This window comes from Rutidosis leptorrhynchoides, unplaced genomic scaffold, assembly GCF_046630445.1.
Source record: "Rutidosis leptorrhynchoides isolate AG116_Rl617_1_P2 unplaced genomic scaffold, CSIRO_AGI_Rlap_v1 contig95, whole genome shotgun sequence".
Lineage (NCBI taxonomy): Eukaryota > Viridiplantae > Streptophyta > Magnoliopsida > Asterales > Asteraceae > Rutidosis > Rutidosis leptorrhynchoides.
The window spans coordinates 82478-101832 of NW_027266888.1; the positions used below are offsets into that span (position 1 = coordinate 82478).

The 19355-nt window shown below is 33.3% G+C and overlaps 2 protein-coding genes across 2 annotated transcripts; both read right to left on the bottom strand.

Moving 5' to 3' along the window:
* Nucleotides 1–441: 441 nt before the first annotated feature.
* Nucleotides 442–1138, bottom strand: LOC139885312 (major allergen Pru ar 1-like). Its single transcript, XM_071869233.1, has 2 exons — nucleotides 955–1138; nucleotides 442–740 (listed from the first exon to the last, which is right to left on the bottom strand). Exons 1-2 carry the CDS (start codon nucleotides 1136–1138, stop codon nucleotides 442–444), a joined length of 483 nt encoding a protein of 160 aa, XP_071725334.1.
* Nucleotides 1139–9929: 8791 nt separating this feature from the next.
* Nucleotides 9930–10723, bottom strand: LOC139885321 (major strawberry allergen Fra a 1.05-like). Its single transcript, XM_071869242.1, has 2 exons — nucleotides 10588–10723; nucleotides 9930–10228 (listed from the first exon to the last, which is right to left on the bottom strand). The coding sequence occupies exons 1-2, from the start codon at nucleotides 10721–10723 to the stop codon at nucleotides 9930–9932; spliced, it is 435 nt and encodes a 144-aa protein (XP_071725343.1).
* Nucleotides 10724–19355: the final 8632 nt, after the last annotated feature.

The window sequence follows — 19355 nt, forward strand, 5'->3', positions numbered from 1 at the left end:
GTTTTTTTTTTTTAATACATAAATATTGTTAGTTAATTATTATAACCGATAATAAATTTTTGAAACTAGAAGATAATCTTCAAAAGAAGTTTCAATAATTTTTTTTTCTATTATCCTATTTTATCTAACCAAACACATTTTTAATAAAAATAAATTTAGAAAATCAGATTTAGCACATGTCTATTTAAAAAACCAGATTTAATGTCCTATTTTTTTATTGAAAAATCATTATCATGTATAGATAATTTTATTCCACGAAAATTGAACAAAATACATAGGTGTATATTTAGAATTCTTCATCGCTACATCATGTGCTTACAAACCACAAGCACTTATTACATGAAAGACGGCTACATACTCCAATTTACTGCATGTATCACTCAACTAAGACACCAAAAATATATATATATTTATATATATGTATAAATAATGATGAATAGTTTAGTTGCATTCATTAGGATTGGTCAAGAGATAAGCTTCAATGGCCTTGAACATACCTTCACCCTTTGCTTGACCGCCCTTCAAAACATCTTCGGATACATCAGCACCATCAACGGTGTAAATAGTGGTCTTCAACTTCAAGATGGAACCTCCATCAGGGGAAGCTACAATCTTATTCTCGTGAGATATTTTTTCAATCTTATCGTTCATAAAATCTCCTTCGATTACGCTATAGTTGTATGTCAGATTAGCCTCATCAATTGAATCGATCCTATGCTTCATATAGCCTTCTTTTGGGCCTGTCATCATATTAAATGAAATATATAATTGATCATCGATTTCTAACTTTCATTAATAAAATTTCTTTTAATGTTAATCACTTTCTGAATTAGTTGTAACTTAAGATACCGCTAAACTTTACATCTTGAATTAGTTGAAATTATTTAAAGCTTCATTAATGGCAAAATCCGTGTATTTTGTTGTTGTGTGAGTATAATTAATGATTTTAGTTACCTTCTTGAAAAGTAATCTTCTTAATGGTTCCGGCTCCTCCATCACCTTCGATGATCTCGGTACTTTTGATGATCTGAGGTGCAACCTTAGCTGAGAGTTTATCGGTTTCGACGGCCATCGCTTTGAACATTCTAGTGGGAGCGATGGGAGTAGTGGTCTCATTTTCGAAAGTGAAAACACCCATAATTTTCTTAGAAAACTAAAAGATACTAAGAATTGATGTGAGATAAAGCGGATGTAATTTGATTGCAAAGATGATGGTGTTTGATGTGAGGAGATTAGAGAACTCAAATGAATGGTATTTATAGACTGAGCTTCGAGGTGATCGGGCAAGCAAATTTTTGTTTGGTCGCAACTTCAAACAAAAATGACGAACGCATATTGACCAAAGATAAAAATGACGATCGACGTTTGAATTATCGAACTTTAGCAACCCCCTAAATTAAAATATGCTAGAAAGGACAATGGTCATCAGTGGTGGCTGCGGCCTATTGAATTATATATCTTTTTGGCTCGTCTCTGTGATGGCGGCATATGCCATATAGCTAGCAATTAGCAAGATCAAAGCGATATTTGAGTTATGAATCGTCTCTAATTTTCTTTTAATCTATCCTGATATCATCACATCCGATCGTCACGAATCTAATCTTTCGTTCTAATTATCAGTATATAAAATGGTTGGGAACGGACATGGGATGGGATGGTCTCTATTATTTGGCTTATTTGTTTAAATAGGAAAGTTTCCATCAGTAATGTTATATGTTACTCCACTTGATACTATTTTATTATTTTTCTCATATATTAGTTACAGGTGTGAGGAAAAAAAAAAAAAAGAACTTAATCCATCTTAATATATTATCGAAAATTCAATCACTGTATTATAAAAAAAAAAAGAATAAAAAAAAAATTCAATCACTGTGTGTATTTCGTTTTAGTATATATATTCAATTCTAGTTATAATGCCAAGTTTATAATTGGCAAAAGATACAGTATTTAATGAAAGAAAAATAATCATTGATAAGTTTGAAAGCATACGTGGAATCTTTGAATATAGTTGCAAGATTAGATAAGTTTGAAACCATCGGCATCATGTATTCTATATAGACTTGAAAAGTATTGTCATTGCATCTAGATGCCATATTTATCCAACAATTTTTTACACTTGCTTAACATTTGAATTTAAATCCTGTTTCACTAATATATAAAATAATGCTTAAGATTTGAATTAGATCATGTTTCAATAATAAATAAAATAACGTACGCGTAGCAGAACAATGTATACCTCGGTGTTACTTTTTTTATCCATCTTATATAAAAAAAATGACAATTAATTAAGATGCGTTTTTTTTTTTTCATTTCGTTTTGACTCGTCTCGATTCGATTGGGTTTGATTGTGATTTTGAATGATTGATCTTGATTTTAGTTGATTTGATTTGATTAGTTAGTGGATGATTGTGGTATGGCTAAATATATATTATAATATGAAAAAATGTAGTGTAGGTAGGCTTGTTGTATGTGGTTGAATATATATTATAATATTTTTAAAATATATAATGGTAGTTAATAATATAAAATATTTAACTATAGTTAATTGATATGAGTTAAGTTATGTTTTGAGTCAAAATGAATCAAGATGAATCAAAATAAGTTGAATCGAGACAAGTTAAAATAAAACGAAAAACAAACGGGACCTTAAAGACGGAAATAATATAAATTAATAATATATATACTTCTCAATTTTATACACAAAATAAAAAATAAGTATGTCAATCTTTTCTATCTATAAATTAATTAGACGTGTCATTATATTTAATATCCACTTATACAATGTATTGATGACTTATACAAGGTGGCCATGGCTATAGACTGTTTGTTGGGTCCTTCATTATCATATTGTGTGTTGTTTATCAGATTACATGTGTCGTAGATTAGGTTTTTTTGTAGTGTAATGAACTCCTAAGTATGGTAGGGCATGAGATCCTGAATGATATAAACGAGTTAGGCGATTACACAAGATTAAGAAACGCTATCGATCCCACAATCAATCATGAATGCAAATCTAATAAATCAATAGTAAACTAATTCGCAAGCACAGTGCTACGATATAATCCATAATATTGTGTGTAAGCGTCACAACAAGCTGCATCTTCACTTTGATCAACGATAGAACAAGATCTGCTTTGCGAGAAATTCACGCACCGCCACCAACACCGTCTTTTTTGGTGGCTCCGTCATTGGTAATCATCGGATTTCGAAAAATTTTAAATGGTCAGACTCGTTTTAACGAGATAAACATCATGGTGATGTATGATTTTTCAAATTTCGAACCGTTTGGTGTAGATCTAAACTTAAAGTTTTAGCCACCGCACCTTTAAGCTTAGATCTACACAAAACAGTTCGAAGTTTGTAAAATCTGACACCACCACGACGTTTAACTTATTGAAACGAGTCCGGTCATATAAAAATTACCGAAATCCGGGGACTATGCACGGTGGCTCCGCCGAAAGTGGCGGCCGGCCTATCGCGGTAGTGGTCGGAATATGGGTTTTCTTTTATGAAGGTTGATGATGCGGACATATCATTTTTGCTCAGTCATCGAATGAGGTGGTTCTTATTTTGCAATGACAAGGCTGATACATGTGCATTTTTTGACGAAAATGATGATTTTGTTAGCAATCCTAACAGAAAGGTATGATTTTGTTAGCGATTTTTCGCGAGGTAGCAACTTGTTAAGAAAATGCAATTTCAAATAGGAAAAATGTTAATATCCCATTCTTTAAGACATTTAATGCGAGGGTAAAAAATAATTTCGCATATTTTTTGTTATTTCTGGCCACAAACCGGACGGTTCGATTCGTTTTTTGTAAAGATCCAACGGATGAGACCAATAAACAATGCTAATAATAGTGATTTGAGTCTATTTGGATAATTTTTCTTTTTCTCCTATATACTTCTAGTAATAATATAGAGGACCTACACACACCTTGAGAGGACCAGAGTCTGTTTGGGAAAAAATAAATTACAGAGCGTAAATATATAAATTCTATTCAACAAATGGATATCAAAGCATAGTGTGCCGTAGTGGCAAGCATTCACTGCATAATCCAAGTGATCTAGGTTCGAATCCAATTATTGTGTTCGGCCATTTGTGATCTTCTTCCTTCTCTTCTTTATTTTTAAAATTATGTAATATCCAAAAAAATAGGAAAAAATTTTAGGCTAATCGTAAAAATCTAATGTGTCTGGATTCTAAAAATTTAATTTAGGTTCGATTTAATACTAAGGTTCTCTCACAAATTACCCATACATCGAAAAATTAAAAGACTTTTGAAATTGGAAAAAAAAAATGATGAACTCTCTTAACAATGGAAAATTGCAGATTTGATTTCAAAATACTACTAAAAACTCATAATCAAAAAGGGAAAGATTAAGGACCTTATATACTGATCCAAACCTACCCTAAACGTTATAATTCTGAATTACAATACTAGAAAATAAAAATTACAGATTAAAATTTAAAAACAAGAAAAATTACTTTTGGGACTATTTCTTAAAAAGTGCCATATGGCAGTATAACTCAGTCATTTCTTGCTCTCCGCTACTCTTCTCTACTCTGATTTACTCTTTCAGATGAAATGTAATTGGTAGAAATGTTGCAGTAACAATTTCTTCTTCTTTTTGCAGAATATATCAAAAAGACTTTAACTGTTGACTTTCCATTTGACTTTTTCTTCTAGCAATTGATAAGAGCTCGAACCATTGCAGAAAGAACCACTAAGCTATTCTTAATACAACTATAAAACTACTTCTTCAATATCTTAAATGGAAATAAAAATGAGCATTGGACTTATTTGATAAGAAATTGAAAATGGGGCATTCAATGGTTAAACTCATCTTCTTAGACTAGAATCAAGCACACACCTTCATATCATCATCCTAAAGCTCATTGTAATCATTCTGAAGTAGGAAGAACACAAAAAGTTGACTCCAATAGAAATCTCCAATTTTGACTGTAAAACCCAGAAAGCAAGCTGATCGAGCTAACAACTTATTCATTACTAGATAATTGATGAAATTGACTATTCCAATGAATTTAGAGGATCAAAGAAAAATGAAATGGGCTTTTAAATCACTGTTTTTCCTCGACTATAGAGAAAATAACACTAAAACCTAATTTATTGCATCTTCAAGCAAAAACCCAGAAATGACCATAACAAGAACCCTAATTCGAATTGGAGACTTCAAATCTAGGGAATTGTGGTACAATTACCCGATAAGTCGTTGATCACGAGGTTTTTCTGAGTCGATTGGTATGTTCCTTGAGCTTCGCCATTCGTCGTCCGGCCTGTGCAAAGTCAATTGCATTTTGTTTTCGGTGATAGAAGTTTCTGAAAATGCAGTAGCATCCTCGACTTTTTGTGCAGGTGCACCAAGATCCTCAACCTTTTTTGTTACACACCGAATTATTAATTCATTAGACGCACGATTACAGTTAATCGATATCGTGATATTGCGTGAATTGTTATAGCGTTATATTAAAAGTTAAATAAACATAAGAACTGAATTGTAGTTTGTTGAAACTTGAGAGTATAACTGATTAAATAAATGAATTATAGAGATTTTTTTTAAAATTAGTAGAACTTATGTTCTACAACCTTCCACCGAATTGTGGAAGTTGCTTTCTTTTAAAGAAAACTAGTTAATTAACATGTATAGTATATATGTTTCACGACCATAAAAGAAAAAAGAAAGAAAAAGAGATATACAGTCTCAAATACAAATATAATATGAGAAAGTTTCCATAACTAAGAAAAATTGTACATAATTGAATATAATCTCTGTTCATCGGGAATTCTTTTTCCCGATGCCGATCGAGCCAAAACTAGGCTCCGACGATGAAACCCAGTTCACCACCGCCTCTGCTCAGTTAAACCCGAGCTCCGGTGAGCTGTGTCAAGTCAAACCCGACGCTGTCGAGTACAGGAGAAGGAGGCGATGCTTGTACAAGGTCAAGAGGAACCCGTCGCCACCGTGAGCTCCACCGACGAAAATTAGGGTATGATTTTTAACCCTTGAAAACCTATTGAAATTCATTAAAAATCACATCAATAGACTCCCCATGATCTCTAATTCAACATATGTAGAAACTAAAGCGACTTATAAAGAAATAAAAACCGACCGAAACTTTGACCGGTCGGTAGGACCTCCGAAACTTGTTGTTTCAAATCGAAAATCATATATAAATGATGAGGAGGATGTCTAGTATAACATATATGAAAAGGAAGACCGGATCTAAACTTTTTAAAAATTGAAACCGAAACTTAGATATGAAATTAAGGAAAAACGGCTAAGAATTAGAAGAAACTAACCTTGGATTTGGATTCCTCACGATGAAAGCTTTCGGAAAGTACCGGAATTATCGAAATCCGGCGACCGGCCACGGCGGAGCCGCCGCCGCAAAGTTGACGATTCCGGCGAGTTTAGAGAGTTGAGAGAGAGAGACGTGAGGAGGGAGAGTGATCAGTCACAAATGACTGAACCGATTCGGTTCATGATATATATAATACGGTTTAAAGTTAAGTGACTATTTTGCCCCTCAGACTTCAAAATATCTACAGAAAAGCCAGCCACTCCGTGTGGGCCGAAGAGCTCGGCACGCTGCCTTTGTTTTGGGCCGAGAAGCCCAGTATGCCTCAGTCACTGTTCACCCAAAGCTGATTTCCCCAATCCTACTGAAATCCTAAATTCAATCTTTAGTTCATCCAAACCACTCCGAACTAGTCAAACCTTCGTCCGAATCTAATTAATTTTAACTGAGCCTAAGTTATATTAAGATGAATCATTATATCTAAAATTGGATTAAATTAAAATCAAGCTACTTCAAATTAGTTAAGTTGTCTTAAGAGAAATTAGTTTAAGTATGGCTTAACAAGACTTAATTTATAAAATAAAAAGTAAAGAGTTAAATTAAATACAATATTTAAAAGTATAATTTCTTTCCAATATACGAAATATTAAACACGATATTAATTATCGTCGTTTCGAATCAGGTAGATAGTGTTGCTACGATATTGGGACGAACGTGAATTGGAGACGAATTGAGGTAAGTATCCGATATACGATATACTAATATAACGATTTTATAATAAACCGTATATCTTTGGTTGCTATGTATATATTTATATATATATGCTTAAAATATTTTTTGAGAAACCTAGTTATAGAGAATTAAATATTGCGTGTTGATTTAATTGTCGAAATAATATTTCGTGTTGGCTTGATAAAATGTGATTATTGAATTAAATTTTGGAGTTTCGTTGATTAAATGGTTTTGAAGCCATTTCACCCATGATTTTCATATTAATTAACAAATTCAAAACTACTTTTAATTGGATTTAGAAATGACCAAGAATTAATTCTTAGAGATAAATTCGAGTTTATTGGTGTAAATGATTTTCATATAAATTTCTGAAAATCAATTATGATTCTAGTTTTTGAGATTAGATTCGTGATGATTCATCAAGGGAAAGTATAATTACTTCCCATTGGCACACGTATAGGTTATGGCCGTAGACCCATTATATGGGACTATCTATTGTTGGGTCCTGTCATTGTCTATTATTGAGGGTAGAGTAACCGATTTGTAACGAACGGGCCCACGGTGAGGCAGAGATAATGCTTTGTGCTAACCAAAGCAAAAGACGTGGTAAGGCGTATCGTTACTGTACCTAGACATTATCTAGGTACCACGTGCCAACCGACCGACTTGGATAAATGTCGGAGCTTCACTGGATTAATAAACCATTTCGATTTTCTTAAATTCTGACTTGATAAAAGCCACTTTAACTGGTTTGGATTTTAAATCGATAAATCCTTGTTTTAAGCAGATTTGGATTTGTGAAGTATAAACTATGATGAGATTTGATAAAAATATAAATATATGAACTCCGTATTCGAGATAAATAAAGTTTTCAAAATCTTTAAATTAGTTTTGAAACTTCTGTGGATGTACTGGATATTGATTTATCTTTATATTATTATATTTATATTTGGTACTTACTGAGTGACCCCACTCATCTCAAAATATATATTTCTTTTTAGATTTTGCAGGACTAGGTTCGATACTCTTGCCTCGTTTACTTGAGGACCTGCTCCAGGAGGTTATGATCTTCGTTTTTGGTATACCTCCATGTACATTGGTCGTTTTAGTTGTAAAATGATCAATGTAAACTCTTGTATCTAGTGTAACTCCGTGTTGGTAGAAGTTGGTTGTATGACTTACGATTTCTAGCTTGTGAGATTGTTGTGGGCGTAAATGTTCTAATGCTGATTTTTTTTAAGTCGGAAGTCGATTTGTAATTATCGAACCTTGTTGTTGGTTATATTTTGAACGTGGTTTGTATTTGGAGGTTGGTCGTAGTCCCGGGGTTGAGTGGATTACGACGCCGGTCATGATGTGGGTTTGGGTCGTGATATTTTTACAGTGTGCTTTTTCGGCCTTGACAGACAAAATATTTCCATCTTCTTTGATCTTTTCTGCATCACTTAATCGATCCAGTCTTGATTCCTTCCAACTTAGAATCATCTAAACTACTCAGAAGAGTTTTGCCAAATGCATTGACTCTAATTTTGATGGCTTTATCCATTTGAGACTAAGATTTCTTTAACTGCAAGCTATTGCACAACTTCTTCTTCTTTGCTTTCTTCTCTTTTTCACAAACCAAGTCTTCAATCATATCTTGAAATACAGGTTCCATGAAACAAGCCACTCCAATAATTTTTACATAAATTCAATTTAAATCTCACTGAGAATTATCGTTCGAGCACAAGCAAAAACTAAAGAGAAAATCGAGAGTTGACAAAGAAATACCATAGTAAACAAAATTGCAGAATACAAACCATGTTCTTTCAGATGGTTAATTCTATAATAAAATTTGTAAAGTTGATATACTGTCGAGCAAGACAGAAAAAGGCTACTCACTCACTCATCAGACGAGCTATTCTTCTTCTTCTTTTGAGACTTGTGCTTCTTGTTTTTCATTTCCGCAGTTTCTTCAAAGGCCGGAGGAGGGTCTTCATTCATCAGACCTCTCATAATCTTCAAAAATATTCACAAATGGGGATACTCCAGTCCAGCCTTCTTTCCGCTTTCTCTTCCTCTGCTCATAACCTTCTTGGCAGGTTCAATTTTGTATCCACCATGCCATGTGCTTTGTTTAGCTTTCTTCTCCATGAACTTGTCAAGAAATGCAGTAAGTGAAAGGTCATTTAATTAATGGATTGCAATTATAAACTAAATTAATCTGAGCTATGAAATGTTTATGGGACTTCTTCCTAAGAGCTATGAAAAATGGCCTACGTAAATTTGAGGCGTGTAGCACCCTTTACAAAGCGTGTATTGCAGGTTGGTATTGGCAAATCTACTTGCCATTTTCTCAAGATTTCTCATAAATCTTTAACCAAGTCTGGGCCTGCGCCAAGAATTTGTAAAAAGTGTATTATTCTCATTATATATATATGAGAAATTAAATGATGAGATGCTTTTTTGTAACTTGTAAGGGTGCTAACTAGACTATGGATAGCTTCTTGATTATACAAGGCGATGCTAATTTGAAAAATAATTGTGTCTTTTAATTAATGAGACAACCAAAATAAACATAGAGCATTAAAAGAGCTTGATCAACTTCGTTTCGACGCAAAAAAATTGCGCTCTGTTGTGCGTCCAATTTCCAACACAGGAGCGTACTATGAGCTTACATTATTAAGAAAAAAATTGTAATTGAGAATTCATTATCATATATATAGATAATTTTATTCCAAGAACAGTCAACAAAAATACAAATGTATATATTTAAAATTCTTCATCATGTGATTACAAATCACAAGCACTTATTACATAAACGATATTCATTCCAATTTATCGTATATATCACTCAACTCACACAACTATATATATATATATCATGAAGAGTAGTTTAGTTGCATTCATTAGGATTTTCCGAAAGATAAGCTTCAATGGCCTTAAACATATCCTCAGCCTTCGCTTGACCGGCCTTCATAACGTCTTCGGATACGTCAGCACCATCAACTGTGTAAATACTGGTCTTCATCTTCAAGATGGAACCTCCATCAGAGAAAGCTACAATTTTATTCTCATGACATATTTTCTCAACTTTATCGGTCATAAAATCTCCTTCGATTATATTATAGTTGTATGTCAGATTATCTTTATCAATAGAATCGATCCTATGCTTCATATAGCTTTTTTTTGAGCCTGTAATCATTAAATGAAATATATAATTGATCATCAACTTCTAACTTCCATTAATAAAATTCCTTCTAATGTTAATTACTATATCTGTTTCAAAATACATGATATTTTCTTTAAAAAAACATCATGTATTTTGAAATGGAAGGAGTACTTCCCTAAAATTTAGTGTAATGATATAGGGTTTTTTTCCTCAGAGAAATTGAAACTTAAGATACGATTAAAATTTACATCCTGATTTTGTTGAAATTATTAAAAATTCATTAATTACAAAATAAGTATATTTGTTGTTTTCGTACATGGATAATTAATTTAATTATCTTTTTGAATAGTAATCTTCTTAATGGTTCCGGCTCCTCCATCACCTTCGATATCGATGCTTTTGATGATCTGAGGTGCAATTTTAGTTGAGAGTTTATCGGTTTCGACGGCCAAGGCTTTGAACAATCTAGTGGGAGCAATGGGAGTAGTGGTCTCATCTTCAAAAGTGAAAACACCCATGATAATTTTCTTAAAAAAATAAAAAATATTAAGAATTAATGTGAGATAAAGAGGATGTAATTTGATTGCAAAGATGATGGTTTTTATTGTGAGGAGATTAGAGAACTCAAATGAATGGTATTTATAGACTGAGCTTCGAGGTGATCGAGCAAGCAAATTTTTGTTTGGTCGCAACTTCAATCAAAAATAACAATTCTAGACGTTTGAAATATCGAACCTAGCATCCCTCTAAAAATATGCTAGACAATGGTCAATATTAGTGGTGGCTGCAGCCAATTATTGTTTTTGGCTTGCCTCTATGATGGCGGCATATATAGCAATCAAGCAAGACTCTTATGAGTCGTCTCTATTATGTGGCCAATAATCTTTTTATAAAAAATAATTGTTTAAATAGAATATATTCCATTCATACTATAAATATGAAAGATACTTTTCTCCTAATAATCAAATCGTTGAAAGATTCGATTTCTAATAATAACTGACAGGAAAATAGCATAGAAATTTTGGAAACAATTGTTGTTTCCTATTCCAATTGTCGTGCTTAATGCACGGTTTGTGTCGGCTTTATGCTTGAAATTCAAATTGTTCTTTAATATTGTGTCAGTGAAAGATGGAAGTGGATATTGAAGCATTGCAGATCGATGATAGAGAGAATGCAACACTCATGCTTGATGGAGAAATTGGGGATCTGAATTGGAAGTCGAACGATTTAAAATTGTGTTTGGTTGTTAAATTACTTACTGATCGTTCTTATAATAAAATGGCAATGAAGGACACTTTAGTAAAAGTATGGAGACCAGGGAAGGGCGTGTCGTTCATGGAATTGGAAGAAGACAAAATTTGTGTCCAATTCTATCATATGGCTGATTTGAACAGGGTGTATAATGGTAGTCCGTGGACTTTCAATAATAATCTGTTGTTGCTTAACAAGGTTGGCGATCAGGATAACTTGAATCAAGTTCCACTCACATATGCAGATTTCTGGGTTCAAGCGTATGATCTACCAAGTGGTTACTTTAGTGACAGAGTGGCGAGACAACTGGGGAATGCTATGGGAAAATTTGTGCTTTTTGAAGAGGATAATAAGGCCATGTTCACAAAGAAGTTTCTGCGATTTAGAGTATCTCTGGATGTTCGACTACCAATAATGAGACAGAAGAAATTATGTCGACCGGGAGGAGAATCATTCCTTGTCAAATTCAAGTACGAAAGGCTGCCAATTTTTTGTTTTGTGTGTGGTAGATTGGGACATTCTGCAGGCTTTTATCCTAGTCTATTTAATACTGATGATGGATTCATGATGAAAGGATGGGGTAATTGGCTGAGAGCAGAAATAAGACAATCGTCACAAGAAATACAGAATCCGTGGATAAGGGCTTGGAATTCCTCTACTGCTTCCCTTGTTGATCAGGGCGTTGATGTGAAGATAATGGAAACTGATTTGAAGAATGATGATCTGGAGGAGGATATTCTTGTGTTAGAGAAGGACAAAAAACGAATTCGAGGAGGAGGTACAAATAGAGAAAATAATAATCTGTTTATTGGCGACACTTCGAAAATAAAAGATAAAGCGGCGAATCCTGCGAGGCAGGATCGCCGAGCGCCATGAATATCCTTAGTTGGAATTGTCGAGGACTTGGCCAGCCTCGAGCAGTATTGGCTCTTCGAGAGCTTGTTCAAAAATATAGGCCAGATGTGATTTTCTTGATGGAGACATTGGTACATGCTCAAAGAATCGAGGAAATCAAAGTACAATTAGGTTTTAATGGATGCTTTGTAGTTGATCGAATTGGTAGAGGAGGAGGGCTCGCATGCATATGGAGAAACACTGACTTAATTACGGTAAACTCTTTTTCTCCTAATCATATTGATATGAATGTAAATACTGGTAATGGTTATGCATGGAAACTTAGTGGATTTTATGGATGTCCTGAGAGGCATAGACGTAGACAATCATGGGATTTGATTGGCAGATTATCTAGACAAAGGACTGAACCTTGGTTCATTATTGGAGATTTTAATGATATGCTTTCGGTTACTGAAAAAGTAGGAGGTAGTCTGCATCCTTCATATCTTTTGGAAGGTTTTCGTAATTGTATTGAAAATGCGCATTTGATTGAAATACCATTGAGTGGAGGGCAATTTACATGGGTGAAAAGTCAGGGCACATCGAGAGTTGTAATGGAAAAATTGGATCGAGGATTTGCAAATACAGGTTGGATTAGAATGTTCCCGAATCATTGTTTGCTTAACCTGGTGTCAGGAGTCTCTGATCATAACCCAATCCTGCTGAAAATTTTAGAAGATAGAACTCCTATTCGTACATCAAAGTTTCGTTTTGAAAATGCTTGGCTTCATGAATTAGAAATACATAGTGTAATTCGGCGCCACTGGTCTCCTGATATGTCAATAAATATAAAAGATAAGATTGGAGATTGTTCTAGAGGTTTGAAAAGGTGGGCAGCCACTTTGAATATGCAGTTTAAGGAAGAAAAGAATCATATTTATGATGTGTTGCAGCAAGCTCAAAACCGACCAAACTCTCAGATCGACATTCAGCAACAAAAGGAACAATTGAATAATGTGTTGGCTAAAGAAGAAACTTTCTGGAAGCAGCGTGCAAAAGCATTTTGGCTACAATTTGGAGATTCAAATACAAGATATTTTCATGCTCAGGCAACCAGTCGTAAAAAGATTAATAAGATACCAGTATTGCAGGATACAAATGGAACTTTAATCTCAAATGAAGAGGGAAAAGCTAGCATTGTGAAGGAATATTTTACAGGATTGTATGCCGAGAGTTTAGACATTGATTTCACCATATTTGATAATTTTCAGCCTCTTCTGACTCATGATGATAATAGAGAATTGGTGGAACCTTTTTCGGAAAATGAATTCAAAATGGCAATCGATCAAATGCATCCAGATAAATCACCGGGACCAGATGGGCTGAACGCTGCTTTCTTTCAAAAATTTTGGCCGATTATTGGTGTGGACGTGGTGGAAAATTGCAAGAAATGGTTGAGTGAAGGAAGATTGCCAGATGGAATTAATGATACATTTTTAGTATTGATTGGGAAGATTGATAAACCGGTTTTGATGAAAGATTTTCGACCAATTGCTCTCTGCAACGTGTTGTATAAAGTTATCGCAAAAGTGTTGTTAAATAGATTGAAGAGGTTGCTTCCCAGTATAATATCCCCTGCACAATCAGCCTTTGTTCCAGGACGCTCAATTGTGGATAATGTCATAGTTGCTTTTGAGATTATACACCATATGAAAAGAAAGTATCGAGGGAAGTATGGAGAAGTTGCACTGAAATTAGATATTACCAAAGCTTATGATAGAATTGATTGGAGATTCCTAGAATTTATTCTAAGTAAGATGGGGTTTGATGGGAGGTGGGTTCGATGGATAATGATGTGTGTCTCTTCTGTGAAGTATAAAGTATTGTTGAACGGTGGTGAGGTAGGACCGATATGGCCGAGACGAGGACTAAGACAAGGAGATCCTTTATCGCCTTATCTTTTTATTTTGTGGGTTGAAGGCCTTTCGTTTTTACTAAGGGAAGCTGAACGAAATGGACGAATCCATGGAGTGAGAGTAGTGAGAAGTGCACCTACAGTATCCCATCTATTATTTGCTGACGATAGTTTCTTCTTCTTTTGGGCTACAAATACAGATTGTATGGCAATTAAGGAAATTCTGGAGGAGTATGAAAGAGTGTCTGGTCAGGCTGTTAATTTCCAAAAATCAGGAATATTCTTCAGTAAAAATGTGGCAATGGATGATATTAGAGGTTTGCAGGATATTCTTGGTGTTAATACTCCTCTGAATCATAGTCGTTACTTGGGTTTACCATCTCTGATTGGAAAGAACAAAAGGCAAATATTTTCGTTTTTTAAAGAGAGACTTCGGGGAAGAATCCAAAATTGGAAGACTCGATTTTTATCGAGAGCAGGGAAGGAGATTTTATTGAAAACGATTGCACAATCTTTGCCTACCTACTGTATGAATGTATTTCTTTTGCCATTGTCAACGTGTGATGAATTACAGAAAATGATGAATTCCTTTTGGTGGGGTACGAAAGCTAATGGAACGAGGAAAATTCATTGGCTCTCTTGGGAGCGAATGAGTGTGTCGAAGTTCTCAGGAGGACTTGGATTTCGGATTCTTCGGTTGTTTAATCAGGCCATGCTAGCTAAACAGGGTTGGAATTTAATCAATAACCCTGAATCTCTTCTAGCACAGATTCTCAAAGCCAAATATTTTTCTAGGTGTGGTTTCCTAGAAGCAGATGAAGGATATAATCCCAGCTTTATTTGGAAGAGTATTATACAGGCTAAGTATTTGCTTGTTCATGGAACACGATGGAGAATCAGAAATGGAAGTAATGTTTCGATATGGAATGACCCATGGTTGCCAGGTGAAGATGGTACATATATACAAACGCCAATGATGGAAGGAATGGAAAATATGCGAGTTCGTGACATCATGATTGAAGAAGGGGGAGAATGGGATGTGCAACTTATCCGAGGGATTTTCTGTGATGTAGATGCTGACAGGATTCTATCTATTCCACTCTCGAGACAAAATTTGAGTGATAGATTGATTTGGACCCATACAACACACGGACATTATTCTGTTAAAACAGGTTATCATGTGGCATTGAATATTTCGGGTACAGATTTGATGACAGATAGGAATGAGATATGGAAGAGGTTGTGGAATTTGAACATACCACCAAAGTACAAGGAATTCATGTGGAGGGTTTGTAGAAGTATTGTACCAGTTCGCTCAATTCTGAATAGAAGAGGGATGGATGTTCCATTACAATGCTTGTTTTGTACTAATGAAGAAACGATAGATCATGTTCTTTTACGATGTCCCAAAGCGATTACTTGTTGGAATTGGCTCGGACATCATCCCGGATATATGATGATTAAAGAGTGGATATTGTTTTTGGCTCAACAATCGACAAGCTTGTTAGAAAAAGGATGTTCGTTAATGTGGCATTTATGGCATGCACAAAATGTCTTCTTTTGGGAACAAAAGGATTGGTCTCCATATGTGATTTGCTCTAAGGCAGGTATGGCTCTTCAAGAATGGCAACAACAAAAGACTAACTTCAATAATGCTTTTTTGCAGGTAAATATAAATAATGTTGAACGAAGATGGAAGAAGCCTCCGAGTGGAATATTGAAATGCAACTTTGATGGCGCATTGAATTTGCAGATAGGTAGATCGACTTTTGGTGCTGTGATTCGTGATGATTGTGGTCGATTTATCAATGGAGTATCGGGTTATTTTCCAATATGTTACACTCCTATTCTCACAGAAGCATTATCATTCAGGGAATCTCTACAATGGCTCATAGACAAAGGTTTTAATAAAGTTATGGTGGAAATGGACTCCTTAACACTAGTCCAAGCATTTAATACAAATATAGCAGGAATAAATGAGCTAGGAGCTCTTATTCATGATTGTAAATTTTTAGCTTTACAGTTTGATGTATTTTTTCTTAGGTGGATAAATCGTCAGGCAAATTCTGTAGCTCATCAGCTTGCGAAAAATGCAAGTTTGATAGCAAATCATTTCTTCTGGGATGAACCACCTGCTTATGTTTTAGATTGTTTATCAGCTGATCTTTGTCAGTAAGTTATATAATTATCCAGTTTAAAAAAAAAAATAGAATATATTCCAGCAGTAATTTTATAAGTTAATAAGTTAGTTAGTTAGTTAGTTATTATTATTGTAAATAATAATTATAAAAAAAATTAAACTTACTTATAAAATTACTATTATTATTACTATTATTATTCTTACTTTACTTGATACTATTTTCTTATGTTTCATATATATACCACTTACAGATGTGAAAAAAAGAAAGAACATAATTCATCTTATTAGTTATATTATTGAAAATTTAATCGCTGTGTGTATTTCGTTTAGGTTAAATATTCAATTCTAGTTATAATGCCTAGGATTTGCAATTGGTGAAAGATACAACATTTAAAGAGAAAAGTCATTGATAAGTTTGAAGCCATACGTGGAATACTATGGTTGCAAATTTAGATAACTTTTGAAACTACCGGCATCATATGTATTGTATATGGACTTGAAAAGTATTGTCTTCAGTCATCACATCTAGATGCCATATTTGCTCCAACAATTTTTTAGACTTGCCTAAGATCTAATATATAAAATAACTGTAGTTAGAAAATGATATATGTTTTGTTTTGATGGTCTTAGAACTACACAATGAATAGTCCTCTCATATCTATGAATGATCGACCTCCATAACCTACATGATGAAACTCCCATTCCGATAATAATTTGACCAACGGGCCTTGTAATTGGTTAGAACAATAATATATTGATCGTGATTACAAGACTCAAATGGTTCGTTAATTACTTGGTTTTACTTCCTTGTAAATAGTGTTTTTCATCCGTCATCAGCTGTAATTTTGAGTGATTTAAATACCGAAAAAGATTCTTCAAATATCTCTTGCGTGACTTTACACAATCAATACACTTGTTGCATAACCCTCCAAAAAAAAAAAAAAAACTTGTTCCATAACATGTCGATCATATTTTATGTAGACACTTTTATTTGACCTTAGTATTTTTTAAAGCATTCCTTCAACTATATTACAATTTATTTGTTTTATATCCTGAGCGCGATTGTTGAAGACGCCTGTATTATCGATTTCTTCAGTCATCAAGTTTAATCCGGTGATCTCATCAAAATAAATCTTTGTGCACTCTCTAATACGAGTTGTATTTCTCTAATACCCGTTATAAATACATGAGGCTCAACTAATACTTAAATGAAAAATTTAAACTTAAGAATCAAAATGTATAGACACTAGAGTGTATGTGTAAATATGCTTTATTACTAATTAACTGAAATAATACTTTAAGTGATTCCTAGTAAAACTTTATTGGTTGAATTGATTGTTTATGTTACATCCCAAATATTAATCCGTCAGACATAAAATTATTTTTAATTAATATCATGCATACATGTATTCATCATATAATAAGACGCACGATTAGAATCAAACGATATCGTGACATTGCGTGTATTGTTATAGTGTTATATTAAAAATATAATATATATATGTCCCATTATCATGACTAAAAAAAAAGACATTTAGAAAAAAAAATATTAATAAAATAATAATAATATAATATATATGTGTGTTACTTTTGACTTCAGATAGGAAAAAAAATTAAAAAAAATATATGGTGGAGACTAACTCCACCGACTCACTCACTGATATATATATATACATATTAAATAATAAGACAGATAGATAGAATAGAGAGAACAGAGTAAAAGAAAAAAAAAAAAGATAGGGAGAGTTCGTGAGGAAGAGATCAGAGAGAAGGAGGGAACCCACCAGTCACAAGACACTCTTCTATTAGTGCAGTGAAGGTGTAGAGACATACAAATTTATATATATTAGAGAAGTTTGTTCGGTGAGTTTTGACTCCCTCTAATCTAATGCTTTCGTTTCTATATCTCAGTATCATGTGTTTATTATTAAAAATAATTAGAGATTAAAATAAAGTAAAAATTTGGATTTTTGTTCGGTCTTGTGGTCTTAAAACCTATCATGGCTGTCATGAAATTAGCTTATATTTGATAAGTAAATCTATTTTTAGAATTAAATTTAATTAATTTTGAAATTATTAAAATTGATGGATATATATATGGGATTTTGTAGTTTTATAAAAATATTCTGGCAAGATTATATGATAATTTTTTTTGATGTGTTGGTTTGACTGCATTGAAAATGACATTAGCTTGCATTTCATATAGAATTATTGGTCGATATTAATTATCGGGATTATTATAATAATATTAATATTATAGGTGACGGAGATCGAGCGGGTGACTAGACTTGAGTGGTCCCAGATTTTAGTGTATTTTTGGGGAGGTAAATACCGTATATAAGATAGTGCGTAATATAACGGTTTTCTAATAAATCGTTGTCTTAATTATTTCCTTAATGGTAAAACTACATTATATGATTTGATTTGGAAAACTTGATTTTAATTATTATTTGAAGAAATGCGTTATTTCTCTATGAGATTGTTGAAATATATTTGGAAATTTGTTTTGATTCACCCTGATTTGTGATATTCTATATGTATAATATTGAGATATGTTGGAAACTTGATTTGAGTTCACATAGATTTTTGAATCGTTATTTGGCCTAAAAATGATTACACTTTGGGAAATTCGAAACTTGATTGGATTGGCATATGTGTAGATACGGCCGTATACCGATATTAGGACTAAGCCAAAAGACGTGGTGACGTGTCGTTACTCGTACCTAGGCAGGTTCTAGGGAGCACGTGCCATGAAGATTAACCCATGATAAGCGATTGTAATTTTATTGAGATTTAAAATCGAATTTATATTGTGATTTAATTAACTTATCATGGGATCACGTTTTGATAAATTACATTTGTGAATTTGATATTTTGGAAATATTCAATATTCTTTCGATTATTTAATAAATCAATTTATGATTTCACATATGGCTTCAAAACGGTTTTTATAACTGTTTTGGAGATTAATTAAGATTATAATTTATTAGATTATGGTTATATTGCTTAG